Below are 18,441 nucleotides of genomic sequence, written 5' to 3' on the forward strand. Positions count from 1 at the left end.
CAGATTCAGATTCTAAATAACTTCCCAGTCCCAATGGTTAAAGGAGTTCATTTGGGTTTCATACTAGGTTTTTTTTTTAAAAAAAGAGAACATTACACCAACCCCTACACCAGCCCACACAACAATCTCCCATTTCATGGGATCCCCTTGATTTTGCCTTCTTGGAAAAATTCAAACTCTGTAAGTCAATGGTATATTTTACAAACACAGGAAAACTAGGCTTGAGACCTAAAAACATTGTTGCTTTTCCTGCTCTGGGATGATCCCTGCCAATAAAGATATGTTCCATTTCACAAGGTACGCTAAGGTTGAAGTTATAGTTAGTCCATGAGCCAGGAAAGATTCCCACTGCTCACTATAGCATCAGCTAGAATCGAGTCGGAAGAGATGCCTAAGAGCAACGGCTCCCCAGTTGCATAGTCCAGTGAACCACTACCAAACAATCATAAAGACAAGTGGACTACCACATGCAGGTAACAAGTCATCTTGATCATGAAACTTCTAATTGAAAACACTACAAAGACTAGATGATCTCATGGATAAGCTGAGAACTAGTTAATATGGTTGTCTGGGCTTCCAGTGATTCAGGAGTATCGGTAGCTTAAAGACATGAGACACCATATAAAGTGATGTCATCCCTCTTTGCACTTTAAGGCCTGGATTTCCCAGTCTTTTGAGCAATGCATGAGTAATGGCTCCATCAGATGCCTTGCAATTCCAAGACTTCCACTTAGTACAATACATTTTTCGGGTGTGTTATTTTGTCTAACAAAGACTTAGAGGCTGCTGAAAACTTATTCTTGGTGATATGAAACAACTGCGGTAGCCACATGCACCTGCTGTGGTACCCACTGTAATTTTGCAAGGGGCATCACTCAGTGATCTAATCTGTAAGTAACAGGAAGCTGGAGAAGCCTTGAAGAGTGACTCTTCAGGCAGCCAAAAAACGGCTTTTGCAACCTTCCCCATTCGGCCTAAAGAGCCAGTCATTCTTGCAGGGACCAGGGACCAAAGACTCTGCAGCTCAAATCACTTTGTCTGTCCATGTCACTTTTGCCAACAAGTGGGATGACCACACAGCTCATTCCCTTGAAGAATTTGCATCTTCCAGGAGAAACACCTTAGGTGCTATAAAACCCTGGGAGGGTTTTACGACCTTTCCACCCCTGTGTACCTTCACGCAGCACCACTGCCACATGGTCATCCCTTGTCCCTTCAGCTAACACCTCACCTTCTGGGTATTAACTGCACTGTTAGACCACTTGGCTCCCATGACCTGGCTATTAGTTTGTCCACCCTGCATGGAGGTTGATTGACCACAGGGAACTATTTTGGAATGAACCAACCTGTTCCTTCCAGGAAGAAACCTAAGTACAGTTCTGGAGATAATTCATGGCGGGGAACTACTTGATGATTCATGACAGGCAACTAGTACATGGCAGGGAATTCATGGCATGGCACTACTGATAATCACGATGGGTTGGACCAGAATATGATAGGTACCCTTTTTGCTTTGTCAGTAGGCTTTGCACCTACAGTCACCCCCACATGCCTCCATTATGCACCTCAGGACAAGTGACATTTAACCTTGTGGACTGCAGCAAAGCCCTTGTGTTACTTCTGCATTTACAGAGGAGACCTTGGCCTGACACTGTGCAATTCAGCCACTCCAATCTGTTCTAGAGCCTTAAGTTGGTGGACACCGGATGTTTAGCATCACACGGTTTTATCAGAGATCCCTCCTTAAAGAAGATGCATTTAGCAATAGAGATACTGTCTCTGTTGTCTCCTTTTGAATGTTCTTCGGTTACAGCAGGGAATATGGGAGCATGATATTTGATATTCAGGAAGGTTAGTTTTCTCTGCAGCAATTGGAGGAATATATTTACATCTCTCAGTGGAGTCACTCTTTCTTGTTACTAACCTGAAAACCTGCAGTTCATACTGAGCAATTTGAGCTCTGCAGTCTGCTTGTGGGCTAGTGACCAACAATGACCTCAGTGGGAAAGGCTTAGGTAAGACATGGAAGTTCCAAAGTACAATATGGGTCATCCTAATTTTGTTGTCTCAACCTATAGACTGGAAAGGTGAAATAAAGTGCAGTCAAGAGTCTAGATCTTGATCAAAATGTGTCAAATGTAAAGTGTAAAGCAGATTCCTATTTCCTTGCTTTAATTACCAGAATGTTCCTTCTCAGTCAGCTTGTAGTTGGGACCCGATGTTAGAGAAGCACTGGGCTGCACCACAGCAGATTCATGACAGCAGAGCAGAACTATATGAGTAGCTCCCTTGACTAGGTAACAACAGCAGCCCAACAATGAAACTCATCTGATACTGGAAACTGGATGTTTTCACTCTTACAAGAAAAAGAAGCTACTTTCAGCTGGTGAGATCTGCAACCAAAGGCCAGAACTGGATTAAATGTGAATTTTAAGTCCCAAAGGTAATTTTGGAATTTTATCTATAGCACATTCAGGCCATAGAAAGCATTGTCTATCTGTTTTACCTGACCTGGTAATATTTTGGTTTGCAAGAGCCCAACTGATGATGGGATCCCCATTGTACAAATACAATGCACGTATATTTCACATTAGTGGACCTCTATCCTGCTCAGCCAAGGAGCTAAAAAACAGGGAGGCTGTTGATGCCATTTGTGTTCATGGGAGTGCTCTGTGTAGATCTTGAAGGATGTTGAAGACATGAACAGAGCTTAAAAGCATGTTATATTATTTGAAAACTACTTCTGTGTGAACTTACAATTCCAAGTCCTTTCCTAAGAGCAAAAGAAGATCAGCAAAAACACTAGTGTCCCGATCTCTCTATATTCACTACTATAAATCTTAGGAATTTATTAGCTCTCCTAGCTGCTGAGTTGCTAAAAATAAGGCCACAATGCAAAAAAAGAAAAAAAGGTTCCTTAAATTAGCAAAGAAATGCTTTGAAATATAATTTGAATTCAGTGTTCCTAGAGAGCCTCACATGTAACTGCATAACTGAACATATACCTCAGCCCCGGAAGTGTCCAAGGCCAGGTTGGACGGGGCTTTAAGCAACCTGCTGTAGTGGGAGGTGTCCCTTCCATCCCTGCCCACAGTGGGGGGTTGGAACTCTTTAAGGGCCCTTCCAGCTCTAACCACTCTATGATTCTATAAGGAGGCCTTAGGCTGAAAGCTATGTCTTTAGAGGCAGCTTACCACTAAGAAGGAGATTTGCTTTTTTGTACCGGAGAAACACCTCAGAAAGACATTTGCAGCAATAGATAGAATAAGAGAATAAGTCTAGGTGTGGCCCAAGCCTGCATTTTATTGTATGTATCTTTATTTTCAGCAGAAGTGCTTTTAATTATATAAACAACACCCAAATCCTTCACTTTGTTAGGTTAGTGATTGCTCTAATTTTCGGTTTGCCTGAATCTGACAGGAACAAATCATCTGTCTTTTGAAGGAGTGAACACAGTTTGATCAGTGCTGGAAGCAAATGCTCTGGGCCACCAACAACTGAAGGAAAATCTGAAGATCCCTAGAACTAGGCTGTGTCACCTTCCAGTCTACAACTAGTTTGCCTGGGGACTGGTGCTGCTGTGGATGAGGAGACTACTGAATTCAGAGCCCCTCTGGCAACAGTCAGACAGTAAAAGAACATCCTGAAACTGAAAGAATAAACCTTTGTCACTGCAGTGACACCAGTCAGTGGCTATGTGGTTTCCTCATGCTACTGTGAACGCCAGATGTATATTCATTATAATCCTGGATTACCCTGTTGTGTTTCAGCCTTCTTACTCTTGTTCAGGCTGCATAGGAGGAAATAAAAATAGCAGTTCCTGAGGGAACACAAGAACAGTCCTGACACATAACTCAGGACTCTCCTGTACAGAGGGGAATGAGGCCCTCCAACCACAGTCCAAAGCAGAGGTGGTATGGAGATGATGCTGCAGCCGTAGGATCTTCCCCTGCGTCTCTTGGACAACAGTGCCAAACCACCCTTACAAGATGTGCAGGAATAGCATTATTATAAACAATGATTACAGTTTTCATAATCTGTGTATGATTACCCAGTAATTAAGGAGCAATCACGCACAGCTCTTCAAATGACGTCCCCAGCTATACTGGGACTGCCGGGAATCGGGAGTGGTGGCCATGGGTGTGGTGCGAGGCGCACTGACAAGCAATCAGTAACCAAAAGGAACCTAAATGCAAAACTGTCACTGGATAGATGTTCCTGTGTCAAATAGAGTAGGTCAAATACTGACAAATGCTGCAGGCAATGGCTGATAAGGAGAGGGACAGGGAAGTGTACTGAGGAGACAGTGGAGAGGGAACAGCGGCACGTTGGCAGGATGACCCTAGGCACATCACCTGTCAGCAGGCTGGAGCAGGTATGGGGCAACAGATGTCTCAGGGAGTGTGTTTTGGGTAAAAGCTGCATCTGTAATTCACTTCACATGCAGCAAAAAGATGCTGCAAAGATGGTTGCCAAGGAACTTGATGATACCAAGCTGTATTCTAGAGTTTGATCTCTTCCTCTTGCTGGAGAAGGAGAAGTTGCATGTTGGTTAGCTGAGCTCTGATGTTTATACACCAAGTCACTGTATCTCTTTTCAACATGTGGCATCGGTTGAGCTCTTTTTTCACCTGCAGCTTCAGACAAGCTAGGCTTTAAATAGAATCAGAAGTAATTGCCTTAGTGTCTCTCTAAAACGGAATTGAAAGGTATGAGGAACATGGGAAATTGTTCCTGCTGAATTTGTGTTCAGAAAATAAGCCGTACCAGACAGCACTTAATGCGCTGCATTATTGCCGGACTGTTGCATTGTCCTCTGAGACACACAAGCAAACGTCAGCAGGGCAATCTCCAAGTAGTCTGAGCCCAGTGCTTCTTAGTAGGTTGGGGAGTTGCCTTGTAGGTGTTTCCCTGAGCAGAAAAGAAGACCAACCCTCAGCATTAAAACTTTACAGAGTGAAAAATCACTCTTTTTATCTAATAATGATGCTTGAGTGGTAAAGTTCACTGGGATGCACTTTGCTCTGTTTTTTCATACAGAGCTCTAATGCGCGATGAGGACTCCTCAACATCACATTTTATTTTCCTTCTGCCACCCTTTCATGCAACCTTGTCTCTACTTGTTATTTTCTTACGCTGTAGGACTTTGTGGTCTGCTGGCAGTATTTTTGAAGTTTTCTCTTGCATGAAGAGTTGGATGAAAAAGCAAGAAACATTTTTTGGTGTTTCGTGTTTATTCAGGGAAGGATCCTTATGTAAGGATCTGTGAACGAGAGAGTAACTGCAGCAGGGGTATAGGCCACCTGCTGAGTGCTGTGATATTGGTGGAAAGGAAGTACGCTTTTCAAATACGCAGCTCATTGATCCGGTGCTGTGTTTGCAATTCTCTCTCCTGTTTTAAATTATAATTAAAATAGACAGTTATATAAAACTGTTAGCATTCTATAAAAAAGTGAAAGAGATCTGCTCTGTGCTGTCTGCTTCTGCTGGTTGTAGATCTGCTCTATACATTTCAACACCTGTGACACTGACAGGTTTGGTTTTTTCTGCATTGGGCATACTTGATTGCTTTGAAATGTGCAACAGCAATCATCTGAGTCATACACAGGGACCTGGACAAACCCAGGTCAACCTATGAGGTTCAAAAAGGCCAACTGCAAGGTCCTGCGTGTGGGTCGGAGCAACCCCCAGTATCCATACAGGCTGGGGGATAAAGTGATTGAGAGCAGCCCTGCCAAGAATGACTTGGGGGTGTTGGTGGATGAAAAGCTGGACATGAGCTGACAATGTGCACTCGCAGCCCAGAAGGCTAACTGTACCCCCGGCTGCATCAAAAGAAGCATGGCCAGCAGGTTGAGGGAGGTGATTCTTCCCCTCTGCTCCACTCTGGTGAGACCCCACGTGGAGTACTGTGTCCAGCTCTGGAGCCCTCAGCACAGGAAAGACATGGACCTGTTGGAGCAGGTCCAGAGGAGGGCCACAAAAATGATTAGAAGGCTGGAGCACCTCTCCTATGAAGAAAGGCTGAGAGAGTAGTTGTTCAGCCTGGAGAAGAGAAGGCTCCAGGGAGACCTTATTGTCGCCTTTCTGCACTTAAAGGAGGCTTATAAGAAAGACAGGGACAAGCTTTTTAGCAGGGCTGTTGTGATAGGGCAAGGGGTAATGGTTTTAAACTAAGAGATGGTAGATTTAGACTAAATAGAAGGAAGAAATCTTTTACAATGAGGGTGGTGAAACACTGGAACAGGTTGACCAGAGAAGTGGTAGATGTCCTGTCCCTGGAAACATACAAGTTCAGGTTGGACGGGGCTCTGAGAAATCTGATCTAGTTGAAGATTGCAAGGTGCTAGTTGAAGATTGAAGATTGCTCGTTGCAGGGGAGGTTGGGCTAGATGGCCTTTAAGGTTCCTTCCAACGCAAACTATTCTATGATTCTATGAGTTGCCTTTGTCACTGCAGTAAAGCACTAGCATCCAACAAAGAAGGCTGTTCCACCGTTCTGCTGCTTGCCCTTTGGAAGGATCCAGATTGAAGCCTGAATAACACTTACTGTCCAGAGCTTGTAGTCTGATCTGCGCTTGTGTTTACATGGCAGGAGAAGTGCAGCTGGAAATATGTGATTCTCAAGTTTAGGAGCTCCAATATTCAGCTACTGGCTCTAAATTAGCGTGATCTGCAGGGCGTAAGATGTGGGTCCAGTAGTTTTGTCATTTCATGTGCTTTTAATCCTTCTGAAAATGTGCACTGTATTAAATTTAAAATAAATGGCAATCTCCTTTTTTGACAGAACCATAGAAACATAGAATCATAGAATCATATGGGCTGGAAGGGACTTCCAGTCGTCCAGTCTTTGAGTTTGAATAATTGCCGAAATCCAGAAAATGGAAAAACAGGGTGCCTGTACCAGGCTCGCAAATGTGATACTTCTTGTGCTAGTATATTTTGATCCTAGTGATATTAAATCCTCCCTAAGTGACTGACGGAACTGAGTCACAACATGATTTGAAGTTGGGAGCTAAGATGTAAGAAAAATTTGCATTTCAGTTAGCTTCTAGATTCTCAAGCCTGATGATTATGGGCTGCTCTTCTGAAGGCATTCTGCAGTCAAACTAGTCTTGTTCAGGCAGTGTTAGATGCAGGCTGGTATTTCTGTGAGCCATGCTCATCAGCAACACTTATCCAGCACATCCTAACTTTTTGTGCGTACAAACACCATTCTGACAATAGCTAGTTTTAAGGAAAATCATCTGTTCATGCATGGAAGTGAAGGATGTAGCAGAAATAGAGGCTCAAAAACCTTTCTGTTTCCTTGGAGCTACTCTGGACCACGTGAGATTAATTAGAAGACCACTGTTTCTTAGAAAATTTCAATGTAAGAAGTTTCAGATGTCCTCTTGGCCAATAGCACAAATTGGTATCAGTTTCTGAAACAATGTCAAAATCTGACTGGAGGAGGAAGGACATAACAAAGTTGAAGAGATGAGGGACTATTTGTCTGCTACAACTAGAAAAATAGGCTAATAAACCTTTTTTTCTTTTGCTCATCCTTTGCGATGAAAAGATTATCCTGATGACAGAGACTGCACGTTTTTATCCCAGGAACAAGTTACTGCAAGAACACTAATCCGACTTGCGGGAGCAGCATGTGCCAGGCGCTTTTTGAAATCAGACTAACTGGAGTTGCTGTCTTCATGCTAAGTGGATGGAAAAGTTCATTAATATGACTTTTGTCTACCTTTATTGACTTTCTCCCTTCCTCCCCTGCCCCTAAGACAAAAGGAAATGACGGTTTTCCAACTTTCCCAAGCTCTGGGTATTCTTCCTATTTGAAAATCTGACCATTCATTTAAAGAGGTAAATAAGCATATATGGCAATTATCTAGCAACTGTCTCGGTCTTAAGATTCTGGCAGACTTTTAGCGAGGACATTTGTAAGTGACATGGATTTCTTTGAAATTGGTGGTGTGCTTCTCAGTCATTTCAGTATTCCAGAAACTGCCTGCCCTTGGTGTCTAGCTTTCTGAATGTAATTGTGAAAATCTTGTCTGGGGAAATGCATGTGCTGCCCCCACCTGAAGCAGCTGCTCTCAGGAAGTGTTGAGGCAGACCTGGGCTTGTCCTGCCCTGGATTGCTCCAGGCCTCTCTTGGCAGTCAAACACTGAGTGCTGCCAATGATGTAGGCTGGGTTTGCAGTCTGAGCTGAACTGGAAGGAGCATCAGGGGCACTTGGGTGCCGCAGTCAAATCAAATGGGCCTGTCTTGCAGTATTACTGTGGGTTGAGTACTTTGGAAAGGTGACCAAGACACATTGCCCCTGAATTTCAGAGGCTGATTCTGGGCTTTGATGCTGCTCTTTTCATTTTCATCTGAAAAAAAAAAAAAAAAAAGCCACATATGTACATATATGTGCATGATAGTGCATGTTTTATACAAGCCAGAATTATTTGAAATCTTGAGTTTAAATAAAACAAAATAAAAAACAGTACAGGTCAAATAATAACTGTTTCCAGGGGTGGAAAAACTTAAATGTAACAACCAGTTCCAGGTGACTTGATGTTTTGGTGGGATGATACCATGATCCTATGGCAGGATCTACATTTTGTCCACTGAACTATTAGACATATGATCTGCGTAGCTCTATGTAGGAGGAAGGCAACACACAGTCTGAGGCCATGTTTTCTCTCAGACAGAAAAAATTTTAGAAACTAACAACAAAATGCACCATATTATCTGGTGTCCTTCCCTTTCTTCCCTCACAGCTGGACTAGACCAGGGAATTTATTCTACTACGGTATTCAATACTTTGCAATGCCATTAAAATGGGTGTTGCACTATTTTCACACAGAAGATGATTGCACAGTCGAGTAAATCTTTGCTTTTAGGAGATTTTTTCCTGTTATTTACATTTGGTTTTCCTTGACTTCATATCTTTTTGAACCTTTCTGGTGCATGGAATTTTGGGCACTGAGGCATAAAGACATAAAGAACAGGTAAAATGAAGAGACTGAAGATGGAAGCACTAGGTTATCCTCAGTTGTCTTCCAGGCAAATTTTAATTTATAAATGTGCATATCAGCGAGTAGTTTTTTAAAATGGAATTCCTTGTAGTGTGTAGGATAAAATGGAAAAATCAAAGAAAATGGGAGAAACTTATGGGGTAAAAGTTGTGCTTTAAATTTTTATGCTTTGTTCCTAGTTTCCTACTTGTGGGAAAAAAAAAAAAAAAGCTATGTTATCTACGTGAATCCTTCTGGAAGGGGAAGGTGATTTTTATTTTAAGCAAAACTGATTTCACTCATGCTCCTTCTGCCAAGGATTTCACTTCTTCTCTCATATACACAAGTGACAATGCATGTTTTTCCAAGTAATGTAGGAAGGAATAATAGTGCCATAGAAAAGTGCTGTCAGCAACTGCTAAGTTCTCATCATGTGTCTCGAGGGTCTTCTTGATGGGCAGTCATTATTAATTATTATTCACTGAATTTTTGTTGTACCTTTTGCATCTTCCGTGAGTAGATATTTACTGGGATCTTTTTTCTGACTATCCTCTCTTGCCCTTTGCAAGTCTGAGGAAAAATTGCTGAGTCTTAGTGTTCTTTATTTTCCTACTTGAGTATTTTATGGCTGCAAGGCTAATTTTCAGCTTTTTGTCACCTTATCTATATGGCTTTAAATTGCTGCAGTCCTTGTTCTCTAGTTATTTGAATAACAACTTTCTGCACCAATTCAGGCATGCCATGTCTGTATCTCTTTTTCCGTTCTTTATTCAAATGCCTCTTCATACATATTTCCATTCAGATGCCATTCATTCCAAACTCAAGATTTCTGTTACAACGATCCGCAGTTTAATGCAGTATTTGCCTCCAAAAAATACATAGGGTACATGTGGATAGCTTTTCATTGCTTTGGATGTCGACTATAGAAAGCTCACATATAGAGGACCTGCAAGCAACGTACTTGAAAAGTCGTATTTACTAGAAAATACACGTTTTGTGACGTAGCAATTAAACCAGCAGGATTTTAAACTTAAAAACGCATCCTGTACTTAGCAATTCTTAATTAGTTTGCCTTTGTGGCACAGCAAAACAACCGGGAATCTCGTAAAGGGAACGGAGGGATCCTGGAGAGTGTCAGTGTTGATCTGCTGCCACCTTCTGGTCACAGAATCATAGAATATATTTGGGTCGGAAAAGGCCCTTAAAATCATCGAGTCCCACCGCTAAACTAACAGTAAGATGCCCACTAAGCACCATGTCTACATGTCCTTTAAATACCTCCAGGGGTGGTGACTCGTCCACTTCCCTGGGGAGCCAATGCTTGGCAACCGTTTTGGTGAAGAATTTTTTCCTAATATCTGATCTAATCCTCCCCTGGAGCAATTTGAAGCTGTTTCCTCCTGTCATTTCGCCACAAAAAGGTAACGGTGCTTTGCAAGCATGAACTGTGACAAGGTTTCTTCCTCAAACGCATTGCTGTGGGTGCCGTCATCCTGTTCATATTTCAGAACACCGTTAATGCTCTCCTCCTGTGAGGTCTCTGCAAGCAGATTTTTAAGGCTTTTTTTTTTTTCAGAGTGATTAGTAAAATGGCAAATCTTAATTCTTGTGCCCCAGATTTGAAGGCATTTCACTCTCCCAGACTGGGTGGTTGGGCCCCAGCCTCCATATATGGAGAATCAGCACCGTCTCCGTATCGTGCTTTCTACTTACCCTGAAGAAGCTACTTTTTAACAAACAAATGGACTCAGTTCCATGAGAGCTGGGGCAAAAGCTATATTGCAGACCATTATCTTCCCAAAACCTAGAAATTAGTGATATCTTTATTAGACAGGTGACCGTTATGAGGAGAACAGCTCAAGGATTCAATTGTAATTTCTGTTGTGGCTTCATAAGTATTTTAACCAAGCTGTTTGAATCATATGACATTGGGAATATTGGATATTAATGTTAAAGGTAGATTTCTACTTTCCAATATGCTAAAGAAAGCTGGGAAAACAGAATCCAGTAGATTTGTAAAATACTGACACCCAGATATTTTCATTATATTCTTGAAGATCATGACTAACAGGAGCCTCAATTTGTGGATTACATATAAGAAACAATGCCACAAAGGAAGCAGGGATCATAGATAGGAATTTGGAACTGTGACGGCTAAGACAGACTGAGCCATTAAAAATCAGATAGGTAAGAATGGTAAGAAATCTGGGGAAATGGGAAAGCAACAAGAATTTACTATTAATGCCAGAAGCCAAATATAAAATGGAGAGCATTCCTTCTAGTGGTACAGGCATTGGAAAGCACTCTATTTACAAAATGACCTCATGCACGGAGGATATTCATCTTTCCGTCATCCCAGAGAGTGGTTCCAAGACTCCACAACTATTCCCAGAACACCAGAAAAAGGCACAGCTCTGGCTCCATGAGATATTGCTCTCCTACGAAGCAGCATGATTTATCTCCTCCACACTTCTGCAAGTGCTAGCCTGGAAAAAAGGAAAGCAAGTCCAGCTGCCACCCTTGGACAGGCACAGCCTCTGCATCTCATCAGGCTGCCACATACGCTAACAAAGTTGTCCCCGAATCAAGGAGAGCAAGAGCAAACAGTGGAACATTTGAACAAACGTGGGAGGAAGATGGGGCCACGGGGAAGACCTGGCTTTACTATATGAGTTGAAAGTGTGAAACCACTTTGGGCAATGTGAGGAGGGAGTGCACATCCAAAGTACCTAAATGGTATGTTGGAATGAACTTTTAGTAAAAAAAAAACAGCAGGAAAAAGGAAAAAATGACGCCTCGGTGCCATCTGAAACCCTACCCATCCCGCTACAAAAAGCCCAGGAGGCCCAATGTGCAGAAATGAAAAGTGGATGTTTGAAAGACATTTATCTTGATGGAAGGCACTTGAAGACACCTCAGGATACAAATCCAGGCAAAGCACATTGCCTGCATTGCCTCTGGGGTGCAGTAGAGGGGACACAGCGCTGCAGACAGGAATATTCTGCAGTCCTTGAGATGTTCTCAAGGCATTTCTCCTCCGCAGCCTTGCCCAGACACACCTGCCCAAGGCAGTCACACCCCAGGTACCTGTGTTTTTGTAAACCACAGCAGGCGTCGGGGCTGGTTTGGGATTCCTTCTGGCTGGCTCACTCTCCACCCTGCCCTGCCCGACAGGGGAGGAGAGGCAAGGGGAAGAAGAAGGGAAGGAGGCATTGGAAGACTAAGAAGGCATCCCGGGAAAACATGGGCTTTCGTTGCAGGGAAGAGCTGAGAGAGCTGGGGCTGTTCAGCCCAGAGAGGAGAAGGCTCGGGGGCATTGCACAGAGAGGTTGTGGAGTCTCCACCCATGGAGCTAATCAACACGCGATGGGACCCATGTCTGGGCAGCCCGTGTCGCTGGCATGCCCTGCCAGGAGGAAGGAGGTCCTGTCCCTAAGAGCGGCAACGTGGGCTGGGGGTGGAGGGGAGAGGCCAGGGCTGCAGGGAGAGGTGTGGCGGGGCAGGGAGGCAGGGAGGAGGAGGCAGAGGAGAGGAGAGCGCTGGGCCTCGTAGCGGCCTCCCCCCCGCCAAGCGCTGGGAAAGCCTCTGCCATGGAAAAGGGGAGCGGAGCCGAGGAGCAGAGCTGCTGCCTGAGCTCAGCCACGAGGGGCGGAGCCAGCGGGCATGATGTCACTAGCAGAGAGGTGAGGTCACAGAGGAAGTGCTTTCCTATTGGTGCCCGCCAGGCGAGAGGAGCCCTCGCACCCGCTGCTGCCCGGGAGATCCAAGGCCCGAGCAGGTGGGGACGCCCTGCCAGGACAAGGCTTGGCCCAGCGCAGGCACCCGAGCCCGGAGACAGGAACCAGCAGCCGGGGCCTGCGAGGAAAGCCAGGGCAGGCGGGCAAGGCAGGCAGGGCACGGGAAGGCGCGGCGTGGAGAGACCTGCGGGAGCAAGCTGCGAGCAGCATGTTCGGGGCAGAGGAGGTCTGCACGGGGCCTGAGCAGGAGAGGGAGCTCCCAGCGACATGTTCTGGGGGCCCCTCCGGAGGCAGCGAAGCAAAGGCCAGAAAGAGCCGCTCCTCCCGCTCCTCCCGGGCCGGGCTGCTCTTCCCCGTGAGCCGCGTCGACAGGCAGCTGCGCAGAGGCCTCTTTGCTGAGCGCTTTGGAGCCAGGGCCCCCGTCTACCTGGCTGCGGTGCTGCAGTGCGTGACGCACGAGGTCATGGACGTGGCTGGCATGATTTGCAAGAAGAGCAAGCAGAAGCGCATCTCTCCATCGCACTTGCAGATGGCGCTGCAGAAGTGCGCTGGGCTCAAGCAGCTCCCGCGAGGAGCTGCAGTGCCCAGGCGCCGCCGCAGGGCTGCCCCCCAAAGCCCGCGCGTGGCCTCGCCCTCCAAGAAGAACACGACCAAGAGTAAGAAGAGATGCCCCAGGCAAAGGGCTGCACCGGCCCGTGCCACTGCTGCTGTCAACTGAGAAGAAAGCAGAAGCTCTTGCCCCACACCGGCAAGGCAAGGGCTGCGACACGTGCAAGGCTCTTGCCAAATCCAGCTCTACGGTCTACAGGCGCAATAAAAGCTTTTGCGATGCCGTGTGGGACATGGGGCCTTTTGTGCTGTGTGTTGGACTAGCGTCTCCCAGCTGGCCGAAGGCAAGCAGCTGGACGCAGGCAGAAAGCTCTGCAAAGGCAGGCTGTAGCACAGCCCTTGCTGAGAAGGAGGGCAGCAGCCTGCCTGGAGGGCAACTGGCCCCGACGGGCAGCACCTGGCTCGGGTTTGCGATGGCCTGAAAGGGGCTGAGATGGGAAGGAGGGATCTGCCCCGCAAAGGATGGGCACAGGCTGTGAGGAATGGTGCGGATGAATGTTCCTGGAAGAGCAAAGGGACCTTCATGTCCTTCTTTGCGCTGTTCCAAGAGGGAATATGGGAGAGACAGTACGTGCCCCACGGTCCAGCCACGTCTGCCCTTCCTTGGTGGGGAGGGCAGGAATTTCAATCTTGTTCTACTAACACATTCCAGGAGTGGTTTCCAGTGGAGACAAGGGGAGAGGGACATCCATCTTTAAGCCTCAGAGACAAAACGTAGTGTATAGACGCATCTCTAAGAATCCTGGGAAATGATGTCAGTGACACCACGAGCTGCTGGTTGCTGATGCAAATGACACATATAGAAATACTGGTACGATGGGGAATTTATAAAACAAGCAGTTATTCCTGACTAATAATCGGTGCTCCAAATGCCACAAAGTCACCTGCTGCAATGCTCGGAGATTTAAAATTTATTCAGCATATTAGGGCAAGCAAAGGTTAAAACAAAGCACCCTGGACCTGCAAATCTGAAAATAAGCCAAATATAAAGTCTTTCACAGTGTTTTGGTTCTCCCCTTTCCTGGTGTTGAGGTGTGTGGCGCAAGAGAACCTGGCATGAGAAAGGGTAGAGCAAACACTACAGGGTAGAGGTTGACCCCTACTGAAGTGTGTTAAACAACTGCACTAGAATTTCTGTCTAGAAAAGGAACCATATTCCACGTTTGTTTAATCACAACTTGGTCCCCACTGCACGTGACGTGAGAAGAACAGCGCTCTTTCTCATGGGTGGGGGTGACGGGAGGCAGCAGGCATCTCACAATCAGAGGGGTGGTTTCCGCTCTGTGGGGCACTGCAGGAGAGCCCTAAGGAGCAGGAATTTGCTGTGAACAGGGGACGTGGGCACAGGCGGCTTTGGTAGAGCAGAGGGACTCAGAGGGGACACGTCCAGACCTGCTGGAAGTAGCATCGGGCATTTCCAGAGCCTTCAAGGCACGCGAAAGGAGAGAAAATGGATGCAAAGGAAGGAAGGAAGTGAGCGCAGAGAGGGGCAGGAGTCAGCAATGGCTCAGAGTTGCAGATTCAATGTTTTGGACAAAAGGGGATCCTGGCACTCTGGAGAGAATTATCAGGGGCAACATGGGAAAGCTGAGAAAGACAAGGTGCCGTGTTTGCTGGGGCAAGACAGAGGAAGAAGAGGAAGAGTCAGAGGCAGTGACCGGGAAGAGCCCTGTGTGTTACACCTTTCCTGACTAAAGATATGAAATGGGGCAGTTCTGGTCTTTCAAAACGGGTGATCCTTGTGTCTTGATCCTGATTGCAGTTTAGCAACCCCAACCACAGTAACAGAAGCAGAGGTCATCATCTGTCCTTGTCTTGGGGAGGAACGGTCTGTTGTTGTGTTGGCTTTGCTCACAGCCCTGGAGGCTTCGCCATGCATTGTCTGGGGGCTCTGCGCGGCCAGCCCCTATCATTGTCGCCAGCAGACATGTAAATGCTTTGCAGAAGAAGAACAACTAACTTTTAACAAGCCCCACCGTGGCCTGTGTCGCAGCACAACAACGGCACTGGGAATCACCCATCCCACTTGCAGAAGCCCCATCAGACTTGTTATCATTAAATGCTGACTCCTTAATGACGCCTCATGCAGCTCCTCTCCGGGCGTCATGCGACCCTCCCCTGTGCCGTTGGGGCTGGCAGAGCCTGGGCCCCCTGGCTCCGTTATCCAGAGTACTGAGTAGGGCCATGAGACACACACGCTCTGTTCAGGCTCTGGCAGCGTATCGCCTTCGTGGGAGTTCGGCACAGCCACCGCTGCTGCTGTAGCACTTGTTGCCCAAAAGTTGTGATTTCACCCTTTACTTAGGTCAGGTTCAGTTCCCTTCTCAGCCATTTCCTCCTCTCTTCTTCCATCCACTTCTCCGTCTATGGCTGCTCCCTGGAAGAGCCATTTTCTCCTGCTCCTCCCTTTCCTGTTGTGCTCCTCAGCTCTGCTTCCCTTGCCGTCTCAGGGATGAAGTGATTCCTGTCGCATACACACTCTGAAATCCCACCCCAAACCCCAGGGGTTGTCCCCAAGGCCCAAAACTAACAGAGCTTGCTGCTGAGAAAACCACAATTGACTGTGAGGATGTGGAGGTGAGGAAAAAGCACCTGATTGTACAGCATACCAAACATTAGCTGCAATTGAGATGCTTAGGTGTCCTTGTGGACCTGGCCATTGTTGAACCATGACAGGGGGAGCTGCTGCAGTCCTGGCCTGTGATGGCAATCACGTCCTGTGATTTGAAGGAAGGTCTGGAAAGAGGCATACCCATCTTGTGCGCTTGGCTTGGGTCAGCCACGGGGAGTCCAGGGGAATCTAGCAGCGGCCAAAGGGAGACATATTGTCAAGGACTTAAGCTCAGGAGGCCTTAAGCTTAAGATAATTTCAAAATCAACCTGCGTTAAACATGGGAAAGAGGTACTTAGATGGGCAATGAGTGACTCGGTGTTTGCTTCTCATCTTGCGAAATCTGGCCAGGGAGGAAGGACTTGAGGGAGGGAACTGGAAGTAAGCCACAGGCATGAGCAGAAAAAGACCCAGCCCCAGAGCAAGATGTTGGATCCCCATCCTGCACATATGTACTGCTCCCTCACACTCTACTATGGCTGTGCGCAGCCGGGCCAACCGTTAGGTATGACGGTGTTTTGCTGGGTGGCGTAACCAGGGCAGGTGCTTTCGACAGGGTAGAATCAGAATCAGAATCAGAAACAGATGTACTCCCTGGCTGGACTTGACAACAGCTTTGTCTCTCTCCCACTGAGACAATGGGCACAAGTCGCAATAGCAAGAGTAAATCACAGTCGCTGTTGTCCCCTTCTCTGGCTGTGGTTCAGGTTTATTGACTGTCCCTTACCGACATAGAGCAGAAGGCTGTTTCCCTGTGTCCAGAGAACTGGTGCACTCCAGATGAACAAGGTGTTCCTCTGTCTCACACCAAATGGCCAAGAGGAGAAGAGTCACAAGCTCAGATGTGCTCTCTGACAGTCTTGGCTTCAATGGAGCATAAATGGACATGGAGCTAACAGTCACCAGCTCAGGGGCCCAGGGGCATGCTGTGCCATAGGTCTGATGAAAATCCAGGAGCTTTGCTCCCAGAGGAGAGGCCATCATCAGCTGGGCTGAAGGAGACTTCGTACTTCATTGAACAGCTCGACACCTGTCGGCCGTAAAGACAAGACTATTCTTCTTCCTCCCTCTACCGGGTGGTAGAAAATGAGGAAACAAATAACCCTGCTTCAGAAATAGGGTGCTGGGCCAGGTGACCCCCAGAGGTCCCTTCCAGTTTGACCTCTTCTATGAGACTGTGTGTGCAGAAATTATCTCTGGCTCTGAAGTGAAAGCCAATGTGGGGACAAAAAGGGATAATAAATGCTGTGCAGCTCTCTTACAGACTCAAGTATTCAAACGTTGTAGGTACCATGCTAACCCTTTACTCTTCAGTATATCTCAATGGTCTTTTCAGCTCTCTTACCGGCTCAAAGCTGGCAGTGAGTGGTGGCTGCAGCTCAGCTTTTAGTAATGCAATTTGTCCTGTTACAGATTATCATAAGATTACCCGGGTTGACACACAGCATTATTCCAAATTGAGGGATACCCTCCTTTTTCGGTGCCAAAGTACGAAAGCAGCCATCTACCTAAGGGGAGAGCCCATTCACAGCAGCACTTGAAGAAGCTTCCTTCACCTCATCCATGTGCACAATTTTTTCCCCAGGCCTTTCCGAAAGGCCAAGTGCACACCCTTGTTCCTCAGGCTATAAACCATGGGGTTCAGCAAGGGAGTCACCACAGTGTAAGTGACAGAAATCAGAGTGTCCTCCTGTAGGGAATAGGTGGATTTGGGCCTCAAATAAATGATGGAGGCACACCCAAAGTGCACAAAAACCACAGTGAGATGGGAGGCACAGGTGGAAAAGGCTTTATGTTTCCCCTCAGTGGAGGGGATCTTGAAGATGGTGTTGAAGATCAAAAGGTACGAGAGAAGAATCAACAAGAATGAGCCAAACACCACCACAATACAAAAAAACCAAAAATTACTGTCTCAATTCCATTATTTTCTGTGCAAACTGCCTGAATGACAGGAGTCATGTCACAGAAGAAGTGATTAATTTCCTTCCCTCCACAGAAAGGCAATGTGAATATAAAGTAGGTAACTATCAAGGACAAGGTGAAGCCAGTCACCGCTGCAAAGGCCACTAGGTGACTACAGACTGTCGCTCATGAGGACTTTGTAATGTAAAGGTTTATAGCCACACAGCGGTCATACCCCATTGCTGTTAGAAGCATACAGTTAGTGCCTCCAAAGCCAATGAAGAAAAACATCTGAACAGCACATCCAGTGAAAGAAATGACCTTTTCCTCTGTTATTAGATTTACCAGCATCTTGGGAATGACAGCCAATGTGTAGCAAGTTTCTGAAAAAGAGAGAATGGAAAGGAAAAAATACATAGGGACGTGAAGATGACGATGAAGCCTGATGATTGTCATTAGCAGAATATTTCCAGTGAGGGTGGCCAGGTATGTCAGGAAAAAAAAGACAAATAATGGAATCTGCAATTCTGGAAACTCTGAAAATCCAATCAAGATGAACTCCATCACTTTGCTTTCATTCATCAT

General features: G+C 46.2%; 2 protein-coding genes across 2 annotated transcripts; one reads left to right on the forward strand and one right to left on the reverse strand.

Annotated features, from left to right (window-relative positions):
• Positions 1–12,660: 12,660 nt before the first annotated feature.
• On the forward strand, positions 12,661–13,452 carry LOC141737597 (uncharacterized). Its single transcript, XM_074572540.1, has 2 exons — positions 12,661–12,680; positions 12,723–13,452. The coding sequence occupies exons 1-2, from the start codon at positions 12,661–12,663 to the stop codon at positions 13,450–13,452; spliced, it is 750 nt and encodes a 249-aa protein (XP_074428641.1).
• A 4,054-nt stretch (positions 13,453–17,506) lies between these two features.
• Positions 17,507–18,441, reverse strand: LOC141737598 (olfactory receptor 10R2-like). Its single transcript, XM_074572542.1, is given in 4 exon segments — positions 17,507–17,851; positions 17,854–18,040; positions 18,042–18,069; positions 18,072–18,441. Coding segments are annotated over 4 exon segments (930 nt in total).

Source organism: Larus michahellis, chromosome 1 (genome assembly GCF_964199755.1).
Source record: "Larus michahellis chromosome 1, bLarMic1.1, whole genome shotgun sequence".
NCBI lineage: Eukaryota > Metazoa > Chordata > Aves > Charadriiformes > Laridae > Larus > Larus michahellis.

Bases quoted from the DNA above. Each gene is read 5' to 3' on its own strand.
- LOC141737597 (XM_074572540.1), top strand. From the start codon at position 12,661: ATGATGTCACTAGCAGAGAG. The intron at 12,681-12,722 runs GTGAGGTCACAG...GGTGCCCGCCAG, and splicing joins ATGATGTCACTAGCAGAGAG to GCGAGAGGAGCCCTCGCACC.